The 20,097-nt window shown below is 34.1% G+C and overlaps 1 protein-coding gene across 3 annotated transcripts in view; it reads left to right on the forward strand.

Moving 5' to 3' along the window:
* The window catches only part of LOC128191777 (LIM and calponin homology domains-containing protein 1-like), a 38,651-nt gene that overhangs the window by 7,041 nt on the left and 11,513 nt on the right, over positions 1–20,097 (forward strand). For 2 of the 3 annotated variants that reach the window (XM_052864071.1, XM_052864072.1), the window contains exons 4-11: positions 2,821–2,930; positions 9,447–9,489; positions 13,899–14,612; positions 15,742–15,771; positions 16,474–16,610; positions 16,909–17,086; positions 17,291–17,776; positions 19,361–19,487. In XM_052864071.1, the coding sequence (XP_052720031.1) occupies positions 2,821–2,930; positions 9,447–9,489; positions 13,899–14,612; positions 15,742–15,771; positions 16,474–16,610; positions 16,909–17,086; positions 17,291–17,776; positions 19,361–19,487 (1,825 nt within the window). The remainder of the gene's footprint in view (positions 1–2,820; positions 2,931–9,446; positions 9,490–13,898; positions 14,613–15,741; positions 15,772–16,473; positions 16,611–16,908; positions 17,087–17,290; positions 17,777–19,360; positions 19,488–20,097) is intronic. The other variant, XM_052864073.1, reaches the window with a different exon arrangement.

Here is a 20,097-nt window from a genome sequence, read left to right on the forward strand (position 1 = left end):
ACATGTACTTCATTTGACTACCCTTTTGAAGGAGATATGTTTGGAGTATTATATAGAATTATCATCTATTTACTTCTTATTTGAAATCGTTTGGATGATAATTAATTTACAGCCCACTCAAATCACTAATTGAACTTATCCATGATACAGAATTTCGGTTTATTATTGAAGGCATGATAAGCCACCTCAAGTGAAGAGCTTTTAGTCTTATAATTGTAATGCTGAATGAAAAATCCTAACAATACAGATTGACCTTATGAGTGGAAGCCATGATAAATTTGTAGTATTATCAGCAGAGTTTTGTCTGCCGACAGCAAACTAATGTTTCCAAAGAAAGCAAATATTGACCAACAGCCGTCTTCTTGCTAGGATGAAAATTTGACTTAGTGACTGAATTCAGTTCAAGCAACAGAAATATGCTTTGATGGTGCGATTATTTAAACCTGTGTCCATTTCCTAGCTTTATCAGCACTGGTCTGTCATAAATGGCTGTGTAGATATATGTCCTAAGGGAGAAACACGGATTTCATGTCTTGCTTTATAGTGTCCGTAATACATCTCTCTGGATCAAGGGATGTTTGTAAGAACTGTTACCTGCAACTGAGAAACAACTGCCTTAGTGGTATTTTGGGTTGTACAATAAAACAGACTATAGTCGGCATAAACATGAACATTTCTAAAGAAGAAAAAAATACTGGTTTGACAGCATTTAACATTTTTAGGTCACATAAAATATGGGTCATCCAAAGAATTGCACACAATTGAAGTTGTTTAATTTGTCCTTCATTTGAGAAAAATGAGCCATAGCTAGCAAAAAGTTATCTACTTTTTCGTTGAATTTTTGAAGTTAACAATTAAAAAAGACACAAATAAGGACAGTTGAAAAATTAGCAATTGAAAAAGATGCAAATAATGACAATCAGGACTAGGTTATAACAGCAATTAAATTAAACTTGCGTAAACATTTTATTAACTGGTTTTGAGTGATTACTAATTTTTGCTGTTTAGTTCCTTTCAAGGATATTAGATATACGTAAGGCCTTATTTTTAGGATCTTATGCACAAAAGACCTGTAGGTATTAAGTAATTCCTAGCCTTTAGAATCAGGAATTCCATTATCAAAACTAATAAATCGTTTAGAGAAAAGTTTTGCTGCATGCATATAGTGTTTCCTTGGTCGTTTCAAGCCATGGTTCAGAGTCTGATTATATAGCTCTCTCCAACCTATGCCTGCTTATATCACATCAAGTGTTCTTACTTGAAGATTTATGCATTAGTATTGGATTTACTTTACTCTAAATCATAAATGCAAGAAAATTTTGCAAGGTTCAAAATAACCTTGATCTTTGCAAAAAAAAATTCATTGCAAACCAGTCTCTAATACTCTCTAGCTTACAGGTATTTGTAAAAGATTATCTAGACAATATATGTGCTCAGTTGCATTAATAAGTTGCTTCAAATCAGTTCAACACAGATAAATTGCTAAATGATGAAGTTGTTGCAAAAAGAATGGTTTAAGGTATGTATTATTAGGTGGATAATGGCTATACCATATATATCTGGTATATTTTACAATGATCCAATTTTGCTATTTGCATGATAATTTCTATATTGCAAAAATAAAACATTCCGGTAGTATTTTGGCTTTGTACTAATTGCTTAAAATGACTAATGCAAATAGAAAAGTTAATAGAATATCTTTCATTTTTACAAAATTCGCAACAATAATTTACATGCCAAAAAAAGAAGAAGAGATAACCTGATGCATGGTACATGTAGTATATAAGATGTGGATCTAAAGACTTCTGCATGTTTTTATTGAATTTGTACTGTGCCACAAGCGGATAGTATCTATATTAAGTCAAAGATTTGACATTTCTAGCATTTAAAAAGTAAACAAGATTTTTTATTATACTTTAAATTACAAATATGTTTGAATTAATTTTCATATTTGGCCTGAAAGCATTTTTTTCTTAAAGTGACACTTTATCACTGGGATCTATATAAATGAATTTCAATTATTTTGTTATTGGAGTGGATTTTCAAACACCCTGTGGGTGCCTTACTTAAAGAAAAGAATTTTAATGATTTAACACACAAAACCCATTTGATTTTTTTTTATATTAAAAGTTTCACTGATGCATTACATTTTTATTGCTTTTGCAAGCATGGTTTGAAGTTCTGTTCCCCTTCTTTATACCTGTTCTGCATAAAGGCTGCATTTTTCCTATTTTGAATGACCCTTGTGTAAATACCAGATAATATTGGGGGGTGCCTTTGATTTACTCATTTGATTATAAGTAAATATCCTTCCAGATCCTGACAGTGGTGGCAAGGTCCACAGCTAAGTCCTGTGTGGCTTTGAGGTCTTATCAAATTAGGTGATTTATTAGAGTATCTTTGTTTGCATAATTCTGCCTACATTAGGGACCAGAAAGGACCCAGTTCCACAAGCCAAGTCTTCACCGATACTGCTCGCTCAGCGAAAGGATGTTTACACAACGAGCTGATTGGTTGTTTTACTCTAAGAATGTTCAAATATTTAACTTTATGCAAGTGAGGTTAGCCGTATTCATTTCATATTTCTAAACGCACTAATTTTTGTCGTTGGTGTTTGAAAGTTCTTGAAAAGGATTTTTGCAAATTTACAAAGGATTTTTTTTGTGGGTACACATTGTATACAACTTGTAAGGCTTTTTTTTGTCTGCTGTCTTTTAAAAATGCATTAATTAAATGTTATCACTGGACTGTTTAAATACCGCATTCCAAAGATTTTGTTTGTGGTGCAGTGTTTACAGTATTTCTTTATGTGTCTTTCAGGATAACATTAATGTGTTTTTGAAGTCGTGTCGGGAGGCCTTCGGACTCGGCACCAATCAGCTGTTTGACACCGGCGACTTGGAAGATTTATCTCAGCGGGCCATCGCGGAGTAAGTACTAACAAACACACGACAACAGTAACTGGTACTTACTTAGTATTTTAAGGACTGTCAGCTATTTTCTCCAATGATTTTATGGCAAAAACTAATTCATTGCAATGATTTTCACACTTGAATTCTTGAAATGAAAATAAGAATCAGAAAAAAGGCAGATGGTTTAATTTGCATTGCTGGTAGTTTAAGTTTGATATACCGGTAAAGTCTAACGAAGGAAAAAGTATTTTTAAGTGCAATGATTTAGTACCGGTAGTTTGTTTTCTTAATTAGGATGATTTATTGTTTAGATCAACATTTTTGAAATACATGTATTTTCGTTACATGTACTAATATGAAATTAAATGACTTTATCTTAGACTAATGAAATTAAATGACTCTATTTCTGGACATGCTCTTTGCGTTGATTATTATCATCACAGAATTTAAACATGGTTAACAAAATCATCCTGATACTTATATCAATGAAAACTTTTATTAACCCTTTTTGCAAAATTAAGCATTTGGTCAGGAGTTGATTTGATGAAAGTTAACAGTGATGTTACTGAGGATCTTTAGTTGTTGAGTAACAATATAGACATTTATAAGTTTGGTATATCTGCATTACTGCTATTTCTCTTTTTAATGTGACCTTCAGTGCGTAGGTTTAGACTTTTCTTTATTGCAGTATTTTGTAATATTAAAATCTTAAATTATTCAAACATTAAAGAAAAATAGATTCATAAAGGCTGCATATTCATGATGTGTAACCATGAATTCAGGTCTTGTAAAGCAGAATGAATATTGAATTGGTACTTTGTTCAATGATCATATTTTATCACTTAAGGGGCTGCTTTATTGACTTATTACATAATATGATCCATTTGCAAAGTCTTTACTTCTGATCAGTTTCATATGTTATTGAAGAGCTAGCTAGTTCATAGTACTGGTACAAAATGGTCTGTAAGGCAACGTTTCTTTGCTTTGTTGCTAATTACACAAATCAAGGATGAAAACATGTACCATCATTTGTTGCTTTTATTAATTTCCACAATATTATATGTTTCTATAAGAAAAGATGAGTAATTAAATGTAAATGGATTTGCTAAAGAATATTTGCCTGCATATGTTTTTCTCAAGAAATTTGTGTACTAGCCCAGTTAGAACAATTTTTGCATTTAATGCTGTGACCATGCAGTACCATATGTCACTGGAATTACTATATTTCATATTACTATTTTCCTATTTCATATAGGCTACAAAGGGTATCACTACACATATTAACAGAATCTATGATTTTTTGTCAATAGTCATTTTAAGAATGGCCTTTAGGTATTACATGAAAAACCAATGAATGTTGGAACATATTGACAGAATCCATCAATAATCAATTTGAACTTGATATCCTATCGACAACAACAACAAAAAAAGGATTTCCTATGAAGCATATATATGACGCAAACTGGGCAATGTTGGGGAACCCCTTTGAGAACCCAAATGTCTCACTAGTTCAGAGTTTCTTTAGAGAGAGAGTTCTTGTGTCTGTCCTAGGAAATCCTACTGATAAAAAGCAGTTGACAACCACAAAACTTAAAGGAAGGCTTTACCAACTCACACCTTAGGTAAATTGAATAATCAGAAATAGATAAAAAAAACAAGTTTAGGAATATCTAGAAGCAAAATAAAAACCCAATTTCTAGGAATGGAAACTAACAGATTAGTTGGTATATGATATTATGTGGTTTGGTCACTGTCAAGGGCTGGTCATTTGGCAAGCGTGTTTACATTGCCGTAAGGCTGAGGTCAACAAAAAGGCAGGTTTGAAAGCAGCTATGTGTCTAGATTAAACAAATCATTCTTTTTATAGGTAGTTTAATATCAATTCAGACATTTGCTTAATGTAAGACTAATGTATTGGATACAGAGTTGTGATTTTGTGGTTATAATGGAGTCAGTGGTCAACTTACTGTAGTTAGGCTATAAACACTCATCTGACAGGGAGATAAAAATTCTATCACCCTCATCTCTGTGTCAACTTCAGATTTATGGAACAAATTACTTTCACAAGAATTATTGAACCATGGAAGACATAGTTTGTCAAATTTAGACACTAGGATTCTTTTTTAAATGAAGCGATTACAATGGCAAAAAGAATAGTTTTCTATTAGATGTATTGTCCTGGAGGTTTTTGTCTAATGAAGCAATGGGCATGCCTTTGTATTCTCAACAGTCTCTTATTTCTGAGGTCTAAATGACTTCAGTCATGTGAAAATATGAGTAAACAATTATAACACCTCTTGCACATAAACAGGTTATTAAAGATATCGGCATGTTTGCCGCCATTCAGCCGTCTGAAACCAGCGAAATAAATCGGAGAGTCAGATTCTCGTATCAACAAGTTAATCATCCCAGGAGACATATCATTTTGATCAGAGACAGTCCCATATAGGGAGAGATGTGTATTTTCTGTTTAGAAATTGTCACATAATTTTCTGCTTGGTGTAACTTATCTATTAGCATGCTGGCAAAGTCTCTCCAAAGGTTAAGTCAAAAGGACACAGGTAGTCGACTGCAAGTCCCATATCCAGCGTGTTGTATGTATCATTAGAAGCGGCAACATGTTTATCTTATCACAAAAGACAACTTTAATAGACAACTCATTTTCTTAAAAGCTCTTCAGTGAAATCTACAGATATGTATGCAAATAAAATGATCTCCAGACTTTTAGCATATTGACATTGTGGTTAGCTTCTCTCTCATAGTTCATAGAAACAATAGATTGCTAGCATTTTGTGCTCAGATGCAATCAGCACAGTAGCACTTAACAGCACAGTTGGTAAGGGAGCTGCAGTTTTAGCAATTACTTAGCAAGCAGCTTAACTGGCAAGATTTAGTTACCGGTACTTTTCCATGCCATGATTACTATATAAGTTAAGAGCAGAAATAAAGATGTACACTGGACAACTAAAGATTGCAAACACTTTGTACCATGATAGCAGCAAGCAGCAGAGTAGCTCTGCTGAACAGCACAAATGACAAAGGTTTTAGCTGCAGCAAAGCAATTACCCATGTCACCTGAACAGGCAAATGTTATTTTTTTCTTTACACCAGGAATAGAGACGTGGACATCATCTCTGTGCGTAGTTCACCAGGGGTTGTCCGTGTTTTATGTCAGTGACAAACGTCTCTTGCTGCATGTATACAGCCCGACAGGAAATATCATACATACCTTTGTCGTGTTAGCCCTACCATTCATTCTCTGTCTACCTTTTTTCATCTGGTCAACTTGCGATGAACAATAGCTTGTTAATTAAATATTTAGCTATCTATTTGAGAATAGTCAAAATGAGCAACATATTGCCTCTGTTGGAAAGGAACACAAGACACTATCCATAACGCTAATTTGTAGTGTACTATTTATCGTCATTTTCTATAAAAAAAAATAATTGTTCTATTCCAGCAAGTTTTATGCTCAGAAGTCTTTAAATTTGTGGGAAATTATTTCATCAAAATGTATTCATCTGTGTACAATCTCTTAATATTAAATCTGCTTTGTAGACAAAATATTAGGAGCAAGAATAAGTATTGCCTTGTCCTTTGCTCCTTAATGTTTATGGCTTGGGTATTCATTGGAAGGGGATAAATTACTGATAAACTGATTAAATTTACATCAGATTCATATAAAAAAAACAATTTTTAATTTGTGTCGGGCTTGTTTGACTAATGCAATTTACACTACAGAAAAGATGCCCCAATTGATTTTTTTGTTAGGTGTAAATTAAATGATTTCCCCGCATGGAGCCCCAGCCAGGTATATTGATGATATTATTATGAGTTACAGTGGTCTATCCAGTTTGTAGTGAAGAAATAAACCATTATGTGTTTTAAGGTCGACCACGTAATCTTTTACCTTTAAACATTTCTTATGCATTTCAGCATTTGAAATACTGTGTGGTTGACTCATTGGTGCACACACTTCTGGATGAGCGCTTGTAAATATACATTGAAATATATTTCTAATCCATATTTTGGTGAGGACAGGGAATAATAATCCGTTTCTCAAGGTATTTAACATCAAGATTGCGTAATCTTTTGTGCCTACACTCTATCGCAGGACTGTAGACTTGAAAACTTGTCCAGTTGCTGGAAAATCAATATTTGAAGGTATGTAGTGAGGCCTGGCTTAATTTCAATACTAATATCCCTCTCTAAAGCCAAACAAAGACAGTAACGGGAGATGTCTAAATATGACACGCTGACATCTTTGTTGATTGCGAGTGAATTTGCATTACCAAATAAGGTTGTAGATTCTTTTATGGTTTGTTATACATATTATTACTGAACCCTAGAGACAGGGAAATTGTCATATCAGTTATTGAGTTTCCTTTTTAGATTTTTTTTTATCAAATAAATCATTGTTAATATGTACTGCAGGTTGTTGATTTGATAAAATTAACATTGAAGTATACAAATTTCACTTTAACTCTGTATCGTTTTGATCAAATAAGGAACCGGCTATTTCAGTACAAATGTATATTACATATACAGTCTATCAGTAAAGTGGCTATAAGACAGCAATTTTGTAAATCAATCCAGGGGGTACAGATGTATATTTGATGAAACATCAGAAATTTGTTTTGAAAAGGTTGACCTATGATAAGCTTTTGAATGTAGGCATAATATACGTAGGGGTAATAGTAGGCGTTGTCAGAGAGGATTCCACCGTATTGAAATTCAATGGCATGATGGCCGTCTTTTATGAGAACAACAATGTCATTTTATAATAATTCATATTTTTTGAAAACCACAGACAGCACTTCTGCCAAGAACCAATTGTAAGAGAGCCGAGGTCTTTTAGAATTCTCTTTGTGCAGTGCTCTTTTTTTCTAGACCCTATCAAGTTCTAATGCATGTACTACATAGAACAGAGGTCTATTTTAAAGTCCTAGAAGACAAACCAATGTCACTGACACCACTGCACCGCTTCTTTTAAGTTTTTAATTAGAACTATGGGTACAAGTCAGGTCTTTGAAGCTGAAGGCATGGCAAGAGTATCAAAGCCCCAAGTTTGAGAAGACTGTAACAGTATTTCTATCATAAATCATTAAAAAATACCTAAATATTTGCAAGTCACCTTCCCTTTGCTATGGGCAAGATCAAAGAAAATAAGGAAGAAAAAAAGAAGTAATTTCTGTAAAAAGAAATTTTTTAAAAATTAAGTTGAAGAAGTGTTTATTTCAAGCTGATAACCTTTGTGAATTGACTTGTGACCTCGCTATCAACATACAAGATTACAGCCTCATACCGGCATGGCCACATTCCTGGCGATAACAGTTGTTATTGTATTCTACGACAGTATTTTGGAGATTTATCTGCAATGATAACTTTACCTGCCCAGGTATGTTTCCACTGTAATAAGTGACAGACCACTCTATCGCTGGCCTCGTAATTGGGCTACCTTTTTTTATGTTGATTTGCAGTTTGCTCTGTTAACATGCAATCATTTTTGCTGTCGATTGTGAAGTTTTTCTTGATTTCAGTGTGTTTTTGACTCGTAGAGTGCTGTATTTTGGCTTTAAGTGCTGACTGCAAGATAATATCAGGTATAACCCAGGCTTTATATGGAACTCCTTGGGTGAAATTTTTTCCTTGTGGTTTCTATTTGTGATGGATTCGTTATTATGATTTATTTAGGTATTTGCAAACATTGAAATCTGATTGAGCATTGTCATGATCTGCAGGTTCCGCAAATGAATCTTAATAACGATTTGTAAGGAAGTGAAAGGGATCGAATGTGGCGTGTGGATAAAGAAAGATTATAATTTAAGGGATATTTAATGTGTTGAAACTTTCGAGGCAGGTAGAGGATTAGTGAATTTTTTTATTTAAATTTCATAATAGCTTACATGGGGTTTGTTTATTCAAATCCAGTGTGTACACCTGTGTTTTGAATTTACAAATACCGAGAATAATTGCATTCAACCAGAAATATAAAGGCAATATCCCTATGTTTGGACTTGTCAGAAAGTACAACTGACAGTTTGCAGTAGTAGGTAGTCTTATTAACCCTGTGAGGTCAGGCGGGTCAGGACAAGGTCCATTGGGCATGTGCATTCCAGAACTGAATGCATTGAACATCAATGGTATTGTAAATGTGCCATTTGGTGTGAAATTCAATGTCAGGCTTTTGTCTATTATTATTTCCGTTGACAATAGGTTGACTTTGGAGAGAATTTAAACATTTTTCGAACTGTTGTGTATTGGCCATCTGCTCTTTCGTGACGACCTGTAGAAGTGTTTTAAGTGTTGGTTGGACATAAAATCTAACGTTTGATGTCATCAGACGGCATCATTACCTGCCAAGCGAGCATGTAACGCTTCTCTTAGGGTTGTCAATGTTAGTAATTCATGCATACCTTAACCAGACAGATATAATTAGGAAATCTGTGGCTATTCAGAAGACAACGAATGATTTTGTTTTTTGCCTAGTGAATATTTAATCTGATTTTGTTTTTTTTCTTATTTTCATTCTAGCTCGGATAACTTGAAACAGGAAGTTGATAGAAGATCTTTGAACGTAAGTTTATTTGTTTTGTTCGTTTTGAAAGACCGAATTCCGCAAACAAACGGAAGCTTTTTAGTTGACATGTTGCTCTCTCTCTCTCTGTACCATATGCTGTGGAGCGTCCCTTAGATAAAACCTGATTATAGAATTTATATTGAGCGCACCCAGTGTGCCCGGCATGAGCAGTCATAGAATTACTCCCTACAACAAGCTGGACTAATTCATTATGGAAATCAATAACTAATAATGACATGGTGTAATCCCCCTCACTAAACATGGTTCACATAAAGATGTTCCCGGAGGCTAATGACATTCTGTGACATAGAGAGTTAAATATTCATTATGTAACCGTTTGATAAGTGTATTTGTCCCCGTCCTTTTACTTTGTTAGCTAAGCCTCAGTGATTCATAATTTAACTATAGCACAATGTGTGCAGATTCCTGAAATTCAGTTGGACATTGTCATTCGGTCAACAAATAAATTTGGAAAAACAAATGTTTACCTGTGTACGATAATAAGAAGGTATTTAGGCATGCTGTCATTTGTTAAAAGTTATTAATGATGCAATGAAATATATTTATCATGTTGTACCTTTTGGGGGGCCTAATTCATTTTTCTCAGTGGGCCCTCTACAGTTTTGTGTCGGTGTGTTATGTAAAACCATGTGTCTTCCGTCAGAGTCCAGCATAGAATCTGTTGTGATTTGTCTGGGAGGGATATGATGCACCAGTAAATAAGAACAATGACACGTAATGAACGGTATTTGGATATGTTCTCATTAATTATCTCTTCCAGTGTCATTCCAAACAAAAAATTAAGAGATTGAGCAACTTATCTTTTAGATGAAAGAATTTGAATTCAGAGCCCTTTAGTAGTACACCATGTTTAGACTATATATTTCTAAAATGAAGCATATTTATACAGTAAAACTCATTAAGTACGAACACTGATATAGTGAATTCTCGGATATTGCGAAGTTTTTTGAGTCCCCGGTAAATTTCTTAAGAAATCTTTGAAAAATTTTACGTTTATAACGAATTCAGATGTAACGAATTTACGGATATAGCGAACTGATTTCGAGTGCCATAGATGTGAAGAATAACGAAATTTAATTAATACTTTTATAACAAATTTGTTTACAGTTAAAACAGTTTGCACTACCATTTATCATAATAGTTTGAATTAATTTATTTTCGCATAAATTCTTCAATTTACAATCCTATTTTTTTTAGATATCAAAAGAATGTATTTTCTTTCTAAGCCTCAATTAGCAAAACCTATAGTCTAGTTAAAGAAAACATGTATATAGTGAATTTGTTATAGTTTTTATTACGAATTCGTTACATGGATATAACGAATAACGGATATAACGAAGTAGATCCATTGGTCCCTTGGACTTCAATATAACCCAGTTTTACTGTAGCATATTTAAAGCATATACAGTGTATGTTCCTCTTCATTGCCAAAGCCTTTACCCCCAACCTTTAATATAAATATGGCAACCATGAGTATAATTTATCTGACAATAACTTATAATCTGCAATATTTTGTTCTGATATATAATCAAAATTTGTTTCATCTTAGCCACCTAAAGTTCAATTTGTTGTTATATCTTCCTTAAGGTGTTGTGTTTTCTTCATACTAAGTGCATCAAACATTTCAAATTGATGTGGGGGTTATTTTACAAAACTATAGTACCCCCGGTAATATTGTGTAGCTGCATGTCATAGAAATATAGGAAAAAGGGAGATGTATATTATTACTTATTAGGTTTGTTACTGACTGTTTAAAGAAATTTGTGGGGTCGGTAAAGTCCATAGAAGGCTCGCCTTCTATGGACTTTACCGACCCCACAAATTTCTTTAAACAGTCAGTAAAACACCTAATAAGTGTTTTGTTTTGTCGAGGACCTAAAGTTTGATATGTAAACAAACGTTTGTGTAGAAAATCAGTTCAAATAACGTTACGTCCGCCATGTTGCCCTATAAATTTTGACGCTTGCCTTTTAAAGAAATTTGTAAGGCAGCCACGTGACGCGTTTCATCCAATGACTTCGCGACATTCTAGTCCGAGGCAAAACAAAAAAAAATATTTGTTTATTGGCAGACTGGAGTGGTCTATCCCTTGACCTTGTACATTAGAAAATGATCAATTCATCAATTATTGCTCTTTTTAGATTTGAGTTTTTGACATAAAATCCAAAGTTTATGTGAACAAATACCATATGTATCCGGGGTTTTTTTTCGGGTTTTGCAAAATTTGCGAAAATAGGTGAATGGAGTAAGATTATAAATTTGTGTCAGTTTTTTTGTGATTTGAAAAATTTCTTATAGAAAATAATACAGGATATCATATCTGCCTATTCAATAATTTGCAATTTAAAAGTGATCGAAAAAAAAATGAAAGTTAGATAATTGCGAAAATTACCATATATATATGGTAGTTCCAAAATTAAAACTTTCTGACATGGGACATGTTATATTCATTCAAAGTACAGTAACCAATATCTTACCCATTGTTATCAATTATGTACATTCATTTACCATACTTACCATTAATTTCATGTATGATTTAAATTTCAAGAAATCTTGGACTTTTACATTGATTATACCGTCTCAGATACTAGTACTTTCCAGTGCTAATACCATAGTCAATTGATGAATTATAGTGTGGTTACAACTTAATTGTTCATTATTCTTGATTTAGTAACTTATGAATTGGAATTATGTAGTAAATGTAGAATTATGCTTATTATTATTAATTATTCAAAGTTGGCATTGAATAACTCAAATTTAGTTTGATAAAGTAAAAGCTGATGTTAACAGGTAAAATAGGCCATATAAAATAATAAATACCAGGAAAAAATTCCAACAATGCGCTTCACAAATAATTTTGATGGAGTATCTTTCAATAAAAGAGGGTGGGGAATGCAGTTCGTTAATTTATGATGCAACGATGTGCAAGGCTGCTATGTCACAGCCTGTTCAATTGAATCCAATTTGTGCATATGGTCCCCGAAACACTGCAATACAGGTAGTGTAGTTACACCTGTGTACACCTGAATATTTGTATAGGTGAGAATGACGTAGTGTCTGTAGAAGTATTGATTTTGTCGTTTCTGGCAGGGTGGAGCTTCCATCCACCTATCTCCTACGTAATGTTCTGCGAAATTAGGGAAAGTATTTTAGGATTGTGATCCGTTTAACTTTCTCCCCTTGTTTTTATCTACCACATTCAAGACTGGACCATTGGTGGGTAGGCAGGGCTAGTATACATACTTTTACTTACCGTCTTATACACAACATTACATTATTTTGTTTTGATTTTGTGTTGATACCTTTCTTAATCAAAGAGCATTGAACAAAAAGGCCAGATTGTTAAAGTTTCATTATTTTTAACAACTGCTCAACAAATGTAAAACTTTTGTGTTCATTAATGTGTCATAATACATGTTTAAAATTATCTAAAACTTTTTGTTTAATTATCAATGTTCTGCCACGTGAGTTACAGAAGGTATTAGAGAATGGAATGTAAGCATTGCGGTTTTCACCTCTTCAATTAGATTACCAGTTAAGGCGAATTTTATCAACTTTCGTAAGCGACACAGATTACATGTAAATGTCCTCCATTATTTCCTGATTGTGCTTCTGTCCAATATGCTACCAAAAGACAGAAGTGTTAACTGAGTGTTTTTATATGGTAATGAGCTTTGTTTTGTGGTCTGCTTCACATCACACTTGAGTTGATTAATTATACATTTGTTCTGCCTATATGTAAGATTATATATGCCGTTCTAGTGATTGAATGTTTTATTTGTTCTGGGCTTAGGGAATGTCATGCCTGGCCGGTAGATTGTGAAAAAAATTTAGAAGTCTTGTCATATCCCTCTGTTAGTTATTACATTAATCTCTCTACACTTCTTTTCTAAACCAGATTCTTAGAGAATTTAAAAATCGCTCGTATGGATCATATGTAGGACAAGACTTTATTGAAGGAGTTTAAACAGATTAAGTTGGCATTTTTCAATGTTTGGAATTTTTTAGGTTTTTTTGTCAGTTTATTCAGTCCCATTTTGACTTCTTTAGATTATATGTAGTCCCCAAATCTATGTAAAGACAAACCAAACAGAGTTTCAGAGAGGTTGACTCCGATTGGATATAAGGAGGTCCTAAACTTTGAACTTGAAAGGTGTGCATTCCAGTGAAATTGATTAGAAAGGTAGTGAATGCAGAAGCTTTTGTGGATTGATTAGTCTGGTGGTCTGTATGTATATTTATGTTTTGTGTTCTCCAACTGCCAATTAGGAACATTGAACTTGTAAAAGTAACCAAGTCTACCGCAATTCATCAATGAATGTTTTAGAAATAGGCATTACAGAGGATTATGGGATTATTCTGTTTGTATGTTTTTGCTATTACAGGTGGCCATTACCATTTTCTGGCTGGGTAGAAGTGTTTCTCAGTCTTTCAGCGGCCCTCACCTAGATCAGTCGGCATTCTCTGCCATTGTTCGCTACAGCGGTAAAGACCTCCTCCCCAAAGAACGACCCAGGAATGATTCAGTTGACTCCTCAGACCAGACCTCTAGTGCCTACAGCTCACATGAGACCAACTCCCGCGTGAGCAATGACGACTCTCTAGAAAACAAACACATCAGGGACAGTTCTTGTGATTCTTTTGTCTCTAAGGAATCTGCCCCTAGTCTGGACTTGGAAGATGAAAGCATGCCAAGCTCTGTGAATAGTAAAATGAGGAGATACAACAGTGCAGGTTCTTTGAACACAAGTGGTGGCTACCATTTCTCTGCCACCTCACACGGTATCAATGTGGACGATCATGGTAACTCAAACTCTAACCACCACCGCCGTGGTTCATCTACTGACAGTATGGACAGCAGTAGTTACTTGGGCAACCACTCGCGTCAGTCCTCTGACAGTGCCAGTGTGGATATTCCAACACGGACACTGAAAACTCAGAGAAAGGTCAGTTCTTCCACTGTGGATCCACTTCAGTTTGTGAAGTCCAAGCCAGCTGACGTTCTCGCAAAGATAGCCCAGGAACAGATAGAGGCTGCCAAAGAAACCAGGCTGTCCAGAGTGGTCATTCCAGAGAAAGAAGATGTTGACTGGCAATCGGTAAGAAAAGATAGCTCAAATGACCACAGAGTGTAAATATTTTGACATACATGATAGCGTATGTTAATTATTAGATGTGAAAGCTTCCATTTTTCTGCCTAAGCTAGTCTTCCTCTTGTTTTTTTATTTTGCTTAAAATGATACCCATCTATGCAAGAAAATCAGGGTTTTGAAATGCTATATGAATATGAGATTTCAAAACTTGTAAGTAAGTTGCTCCATCAAGTATAATTAACGTTGATATATTTACTAAAGTCTTAAATATTTGTTTGTGAAAATTTCAGTAAATTTTATTTTGCAAGTGGTCTGGGTTTCAAAAGACATCAAATTATTGCAAACTGTGCTTTTGGAAATTTGTGCTTTGAAAATGATTTAATTGCTAGCTAGTTTTAAATCCATGCTTGTTTTATGAGCTGTTTGTTGTTTGCTAGTCGGGAGCTCACAGCGATGAACAGGAAGTAGGTGTCACCCTCTATATAGTTATTATTATTCGTCACCTAAAATATTACTATTGCACCAGTAAACTATGATTCATAGTAACCTCATGTGAACTGTTACAATCCTCGTACATGTACTGGTATAGGTTAATAGTGAACAATATATACCAAAATAACTACTTAATATATTAATTTTGTTGTAGTTTTTTTAATAATTTATTTGCAATAATGTAATTATAATATACTGATGTCAGATATTAATTTACTTGCATTTAATCAATTACAATAAAAGTTAAAAATGCAAGAAATAAAATAACTTTTATATTCACATTGCATGTAATATGATGAAAAATTATCAAAGAATTTCACTTAAATATGAAAAGGAGGAGAGAGGCTATTTTTTAAGGAAGCTTTTAATAGATGATAAAGAAATCAGAGCTTTGAATTGTAAGTTATAGCTTCAACAGAGAGCTTATCAGTAAATAAATAATGAAGAATATTTTCTAAGATGATTGAAAGAGATATTGCATGTGGAATTGAAATATTCTGGGTATGAGACAATATTTGGCATGTGTGGCTTTGGCAACAGCTTGTGAAGCTAGTGACCTTGAGCTTGACCTAGCTGTAGTGTGCTACTTTGTGTGTGTAGATGATGTATCCTGTCTAACATGACCTTGACCTTCACTTTCCAGACAGCAGATGACCTTGGAGATTGGCAATCAGTGAGTTTTCCCACTTCATTCGTACTAATCCAACGTTACTTTTTTTTCCTTCACCTTCTGGAGTATTGTAGCTTAGATTTAGATGGAGAGCTCATATCTCATTAACAGCATTCATCAACCTTGTCATTTTGTCTTTTTTTTTTTCATAGAAAACTGTAAGATATTGTATGTACATGTACTAATAGCATGTTTACACACTTTATAAAATTTCTTTAATGTTATGAAAAAAGCAGAATTGGTGGGACTTAGGTATACTCAATTGCAAACCAATTTGAATATTTTTAAGTTCATGATAACAATGGTTAAAAATTCATCATGCTTTGGTGTACCTTTGCTGGTAAAAAAAAAAGTACAGTATTGTCAAATAAATGCTCCTTAATTAACCATATTTCTCTTCTAACATGGGAACCTGAAGTAAAAGAATTCACGTCACATTTTCTGCAATTAATTTTCAGGAAAATCCAATGTATAGAACCTGCTCCATACCTTCCTTTACACAATATTGTTATATATCTTATAACAGCTTGTTCATATCAATATTACAACATATTTATATAGTGTACTCTTGGTTTATTCCTTCATTTCTGCATGTTTATCAGATGTCGAGTGAGATTGATACATTTCTTCCTTACCTCTGGTCAGCAATTGGTAAGTCAGGAATGCGGTGATTGTGTCTGATTGATTTCCTTTTGTACCTTACAGAACCTTAGCAGTTGGAAACACCGGCGGCGGAGAGCGTCCGCAGCAGCCTACCAGAGAGTGGAGGAAGTAGACTCCGTCGGGCAGGAGGAGGAAGATAAGAAGAAGCCGAAAACTTACGGAGAAATGATGGCAGACAGGTATAAAGCACTATCAATTTTCTTGATGAATTTTTTTTTTCTACCATGGTAATTTTTTTGAAAATATTTTTAAACTTCAGTATCTCAAATAAAAATAATATTTTGATAATCATATATTTGTAAGTCCCAACCAGTTTTTCTTTACGCATGTTTATCCTTAACCTTGGGATATCTTGAAGTGTTTTCCTAATAGTCCATTGGGGTTCTAAATCATGAAGTTTGACAGTTTATTGGGTTCTTTTTACACCAAGATGTTAATTATAATCGTTACACAGTGCTATGCATTTCTTTTTTTCAGGAAAAAACGAATGAGCACAGGGACGTTGAATTTTTATCCGCTCGATGACGATGATGACTTTTTAGGTCCCAAGAAGTCAGACCCTGTAGAAGAGACCGTGCAAAAGAAAGAACTGGTCCGACAGGAGACAGCGCCATCTATCAGGCTACAACAGCGCCTCTCTCACAAAAACAGAGCAGTAAGTGCTTTGTTTGACCCCTTTATCTTGGTGAATGATAATGAATTTGTTGACCCTTTCGATGGTCATAATTTATATATTTTGAAATAATGTAGTTTTGAGTGCATGTTATGTACCCAGTAATTCAAAAACTTTAAATTGAATTTTTTTTTAATTTTCTTATGACTATGAACCTTAATAATATTGATACTATTTTCTCTACAGAATTCCGTGGGAAGTGAAAAACCAAGTTATGAAGTGAAGGAAATAGCAGACTGGGCAAAAGATGATGACAATGAAAATAATGAAAAGGAAAGTACTGATGACAAACAGGAGGAAAAATCGGTGGCAGAACAAACTAGTGCTCCAAGAAACACTCACGATGACAAATTCAATAGAGGAAAAGTGTCGGATAGTTCAAAATCCTTAAATAGTGATTCTTCCTGGAAAACACAGTCAAAGCCAGACAGGTCAACTGCCAAAAAGAGTGATGATAACAAATCTTCATCTGTGAACAAAATTAGCAACATATTAAAAAGTTTTGAGAAGAAAGAAGAAGTGGATTATGAAAAACCAAAGAAAAAGTTTGAGTTCAGTGTTGAGGCTGGTCGCACTCGCTCAAAGTGGCAGGAACGAGAGAAGAATGAGTCTGTTGATGCCCCTCCCGTCAGGCTCTCCGACCGACCGCGGGCAAAATCACACCCAGCAAAGGTAAAAAGGGATTTGCACACTTACGTGCATTTTTTCAAATCAGAATCACCCTCCAATTTTTTCTTTCTTTCCCATCCTCTCTCTCTCTCTCTCTCTCTCTCTCTCTCTGTGCACATTACTGCCACCACAAACCAATAAAAAGTCTTACCTGTAAGCAGCTGCTTTCCCACGCCAATTTTTGCAATAATTGCATGTATTATAACATAATGGAATTCCATATTCTGCTAAGGAACCATTTAATTTAGAAGCAACTGATTATGAGACTCCAAGTAAAAAAAAACATGGTTTGGGTCATAAAGTAGGATGATGGTATTTTGGGTAATGAAAGGAATTTGATGTAAGGGCCAGAAAATATGCACAAGAGTAAGGATTTATACTTTTAAGAGTGGGTGTGAGGGTATATTTCTTTGGATGGAGGATTGTGTTAAAGAATAAGGAGGAAATGGGCATGAGGACGCTAAGTATTAAAAAAGTCCTTGATATTTAAACATGTTGTTTTTATGGATATTGCTGTTGATAGTTATTACAATGATCATGCAGTTCATGTTTTAATTTATAAGAAAGGTCTATGTGTCTGATGCAATAAATTTAATACATGTAATGTATTATTAACAGTAATTCTTATGAGTTTACTCTTATTTTCTTATGTCACATTATATTTGATATGAGACATAGCAAAATAGAACATTACCAACACATTTGGAATACTTTTATATTAGTGCACTTTGATGTTGTAAAATAAAAACTGCTACATTAGCATTTATAACTAATTACTTTAAAACTCTAAAGACAAGCATTCGCTTTCTCACTCTATGGCAAATTATCAAATGCAGGTAGCCTTCATTAGAATGGAATGTATTGATTGGAAGTGTTTTGAACTTGAGGACAATAAATAATGCTTAATGGGCTGCTATTATGCATACCATGTGTTTGTTTCCTATCTATTAAACATCAGATGATGTCAATTCAAACATCAATGGTAGTTGAAAATGCATTATTTAACATGCACAACTATTACAAAGCACTATTTTAGGACTTCATTTGCTTGATTTTCATGTGGAAGGATTACAGTTTTTTACGCATGTTTTTGTTTTTCACTGGCAGCTTGGTTTGAACAAGTTGCTCTTTTATTCTTTTATTGGCGTGCAATGTTTCCATTTCAAAGTCTTTACAGTATATATTGAAGAAAATACAATAAAAAAAGTACAAGTGTCATCTTTTTTTTCTTTTTCTATAATTTTTTAATGTACTGCTAATAAGAAGTTAATATATCTTAGAATGTAATGATCTCAATTTTTTTACCATCTTAGTTATTCCTCTTTAAATCTTAAATGAGAATGTTTATTTCACTATGCATCTGTATTCTAAATAGCCTTGAAACCATGATACTTAATGGATAGGAATTTTTCAGGTATCTGTAATATTGTTACAAGAATTTAGGTAGTGTAGCAGAATCTTTAGAACTTAGTCTAGAGCATAAACAGAGTTTTGTGTAACCCAAAACACAAACTTTATCACCTATTTCCAGGGGGCATCTGCAAATGCCATCTCTATCATTGTCACCGAAAATTTGTTATTTTTCAGGATTTCACGGAGAAGAATATAAAAATCAACCTACAGAAGCCCCACAACACGACCAAAGGTTTTGGATTTAGCATATCAGGGGGTGTGGAGAAAAAGCAGCCAATCACGGTGTACAAAGTCAACATAGGTAGGTCTAATCCCCCCTGCTGTAGAACCTGGACACAGGTCACCCACCCCGCACCAGACAGGCTAATCCCCAGCTCTGCAGATCTTACAGGGTCTGTAATCCCCCCAAGGCTTTAAATAACATTGCAGAGTGGATTTGAGAAATGAAGTGTATATCAAGCACAGAGAATAGCTGTTTTGCCCAAAGGTTGTTGGTCATGTATACATGCAAAGAGCCGAAGCCAGCATGGAGAAACAGGCTCTGTCGGAATGCTTACTGTATTGTTCGTAAATATTTGGGTTTGTATTGTGGGAGGAAATAGGTGTTTATATATCTACTGACAAGTTGCACACGTCCTATTTTGTAATATTTTTAGCTTTATTTATGCAGCTGTCATGAACTGAAAACTATTCAATACAGTATACTTTAGAGATTTGCGTCCATGGTACACAGAACATTTTTCAACAAAAACAGTACATATACCTATTCAAAGATCTTTTCATCCTAGAGAGTAAAGTGAACAAAACACAAAATAACAGACTATGTACTTGTGTACAGCAAATGACTTTGAAATACAAAGATATTGATATACACATATCATAGGAAGAAAATGAGGCCATGCAGCTGATCT

Source organism: Crassostrea angulata, chromosome 7 (assembly GCF_025612915.1).
Source record: "Crassostrea angulata isolate pt1a10 chromosome 7, ASM2561291v2, whole genome shotgun sequence".
In the NCBI taxonomy this organism is placed as follows: Eukaryota; Metazoa; Mollusca; class Bivalvia; order Ostreida; family Ostreidae; genus Magallana; species Magallana angulata.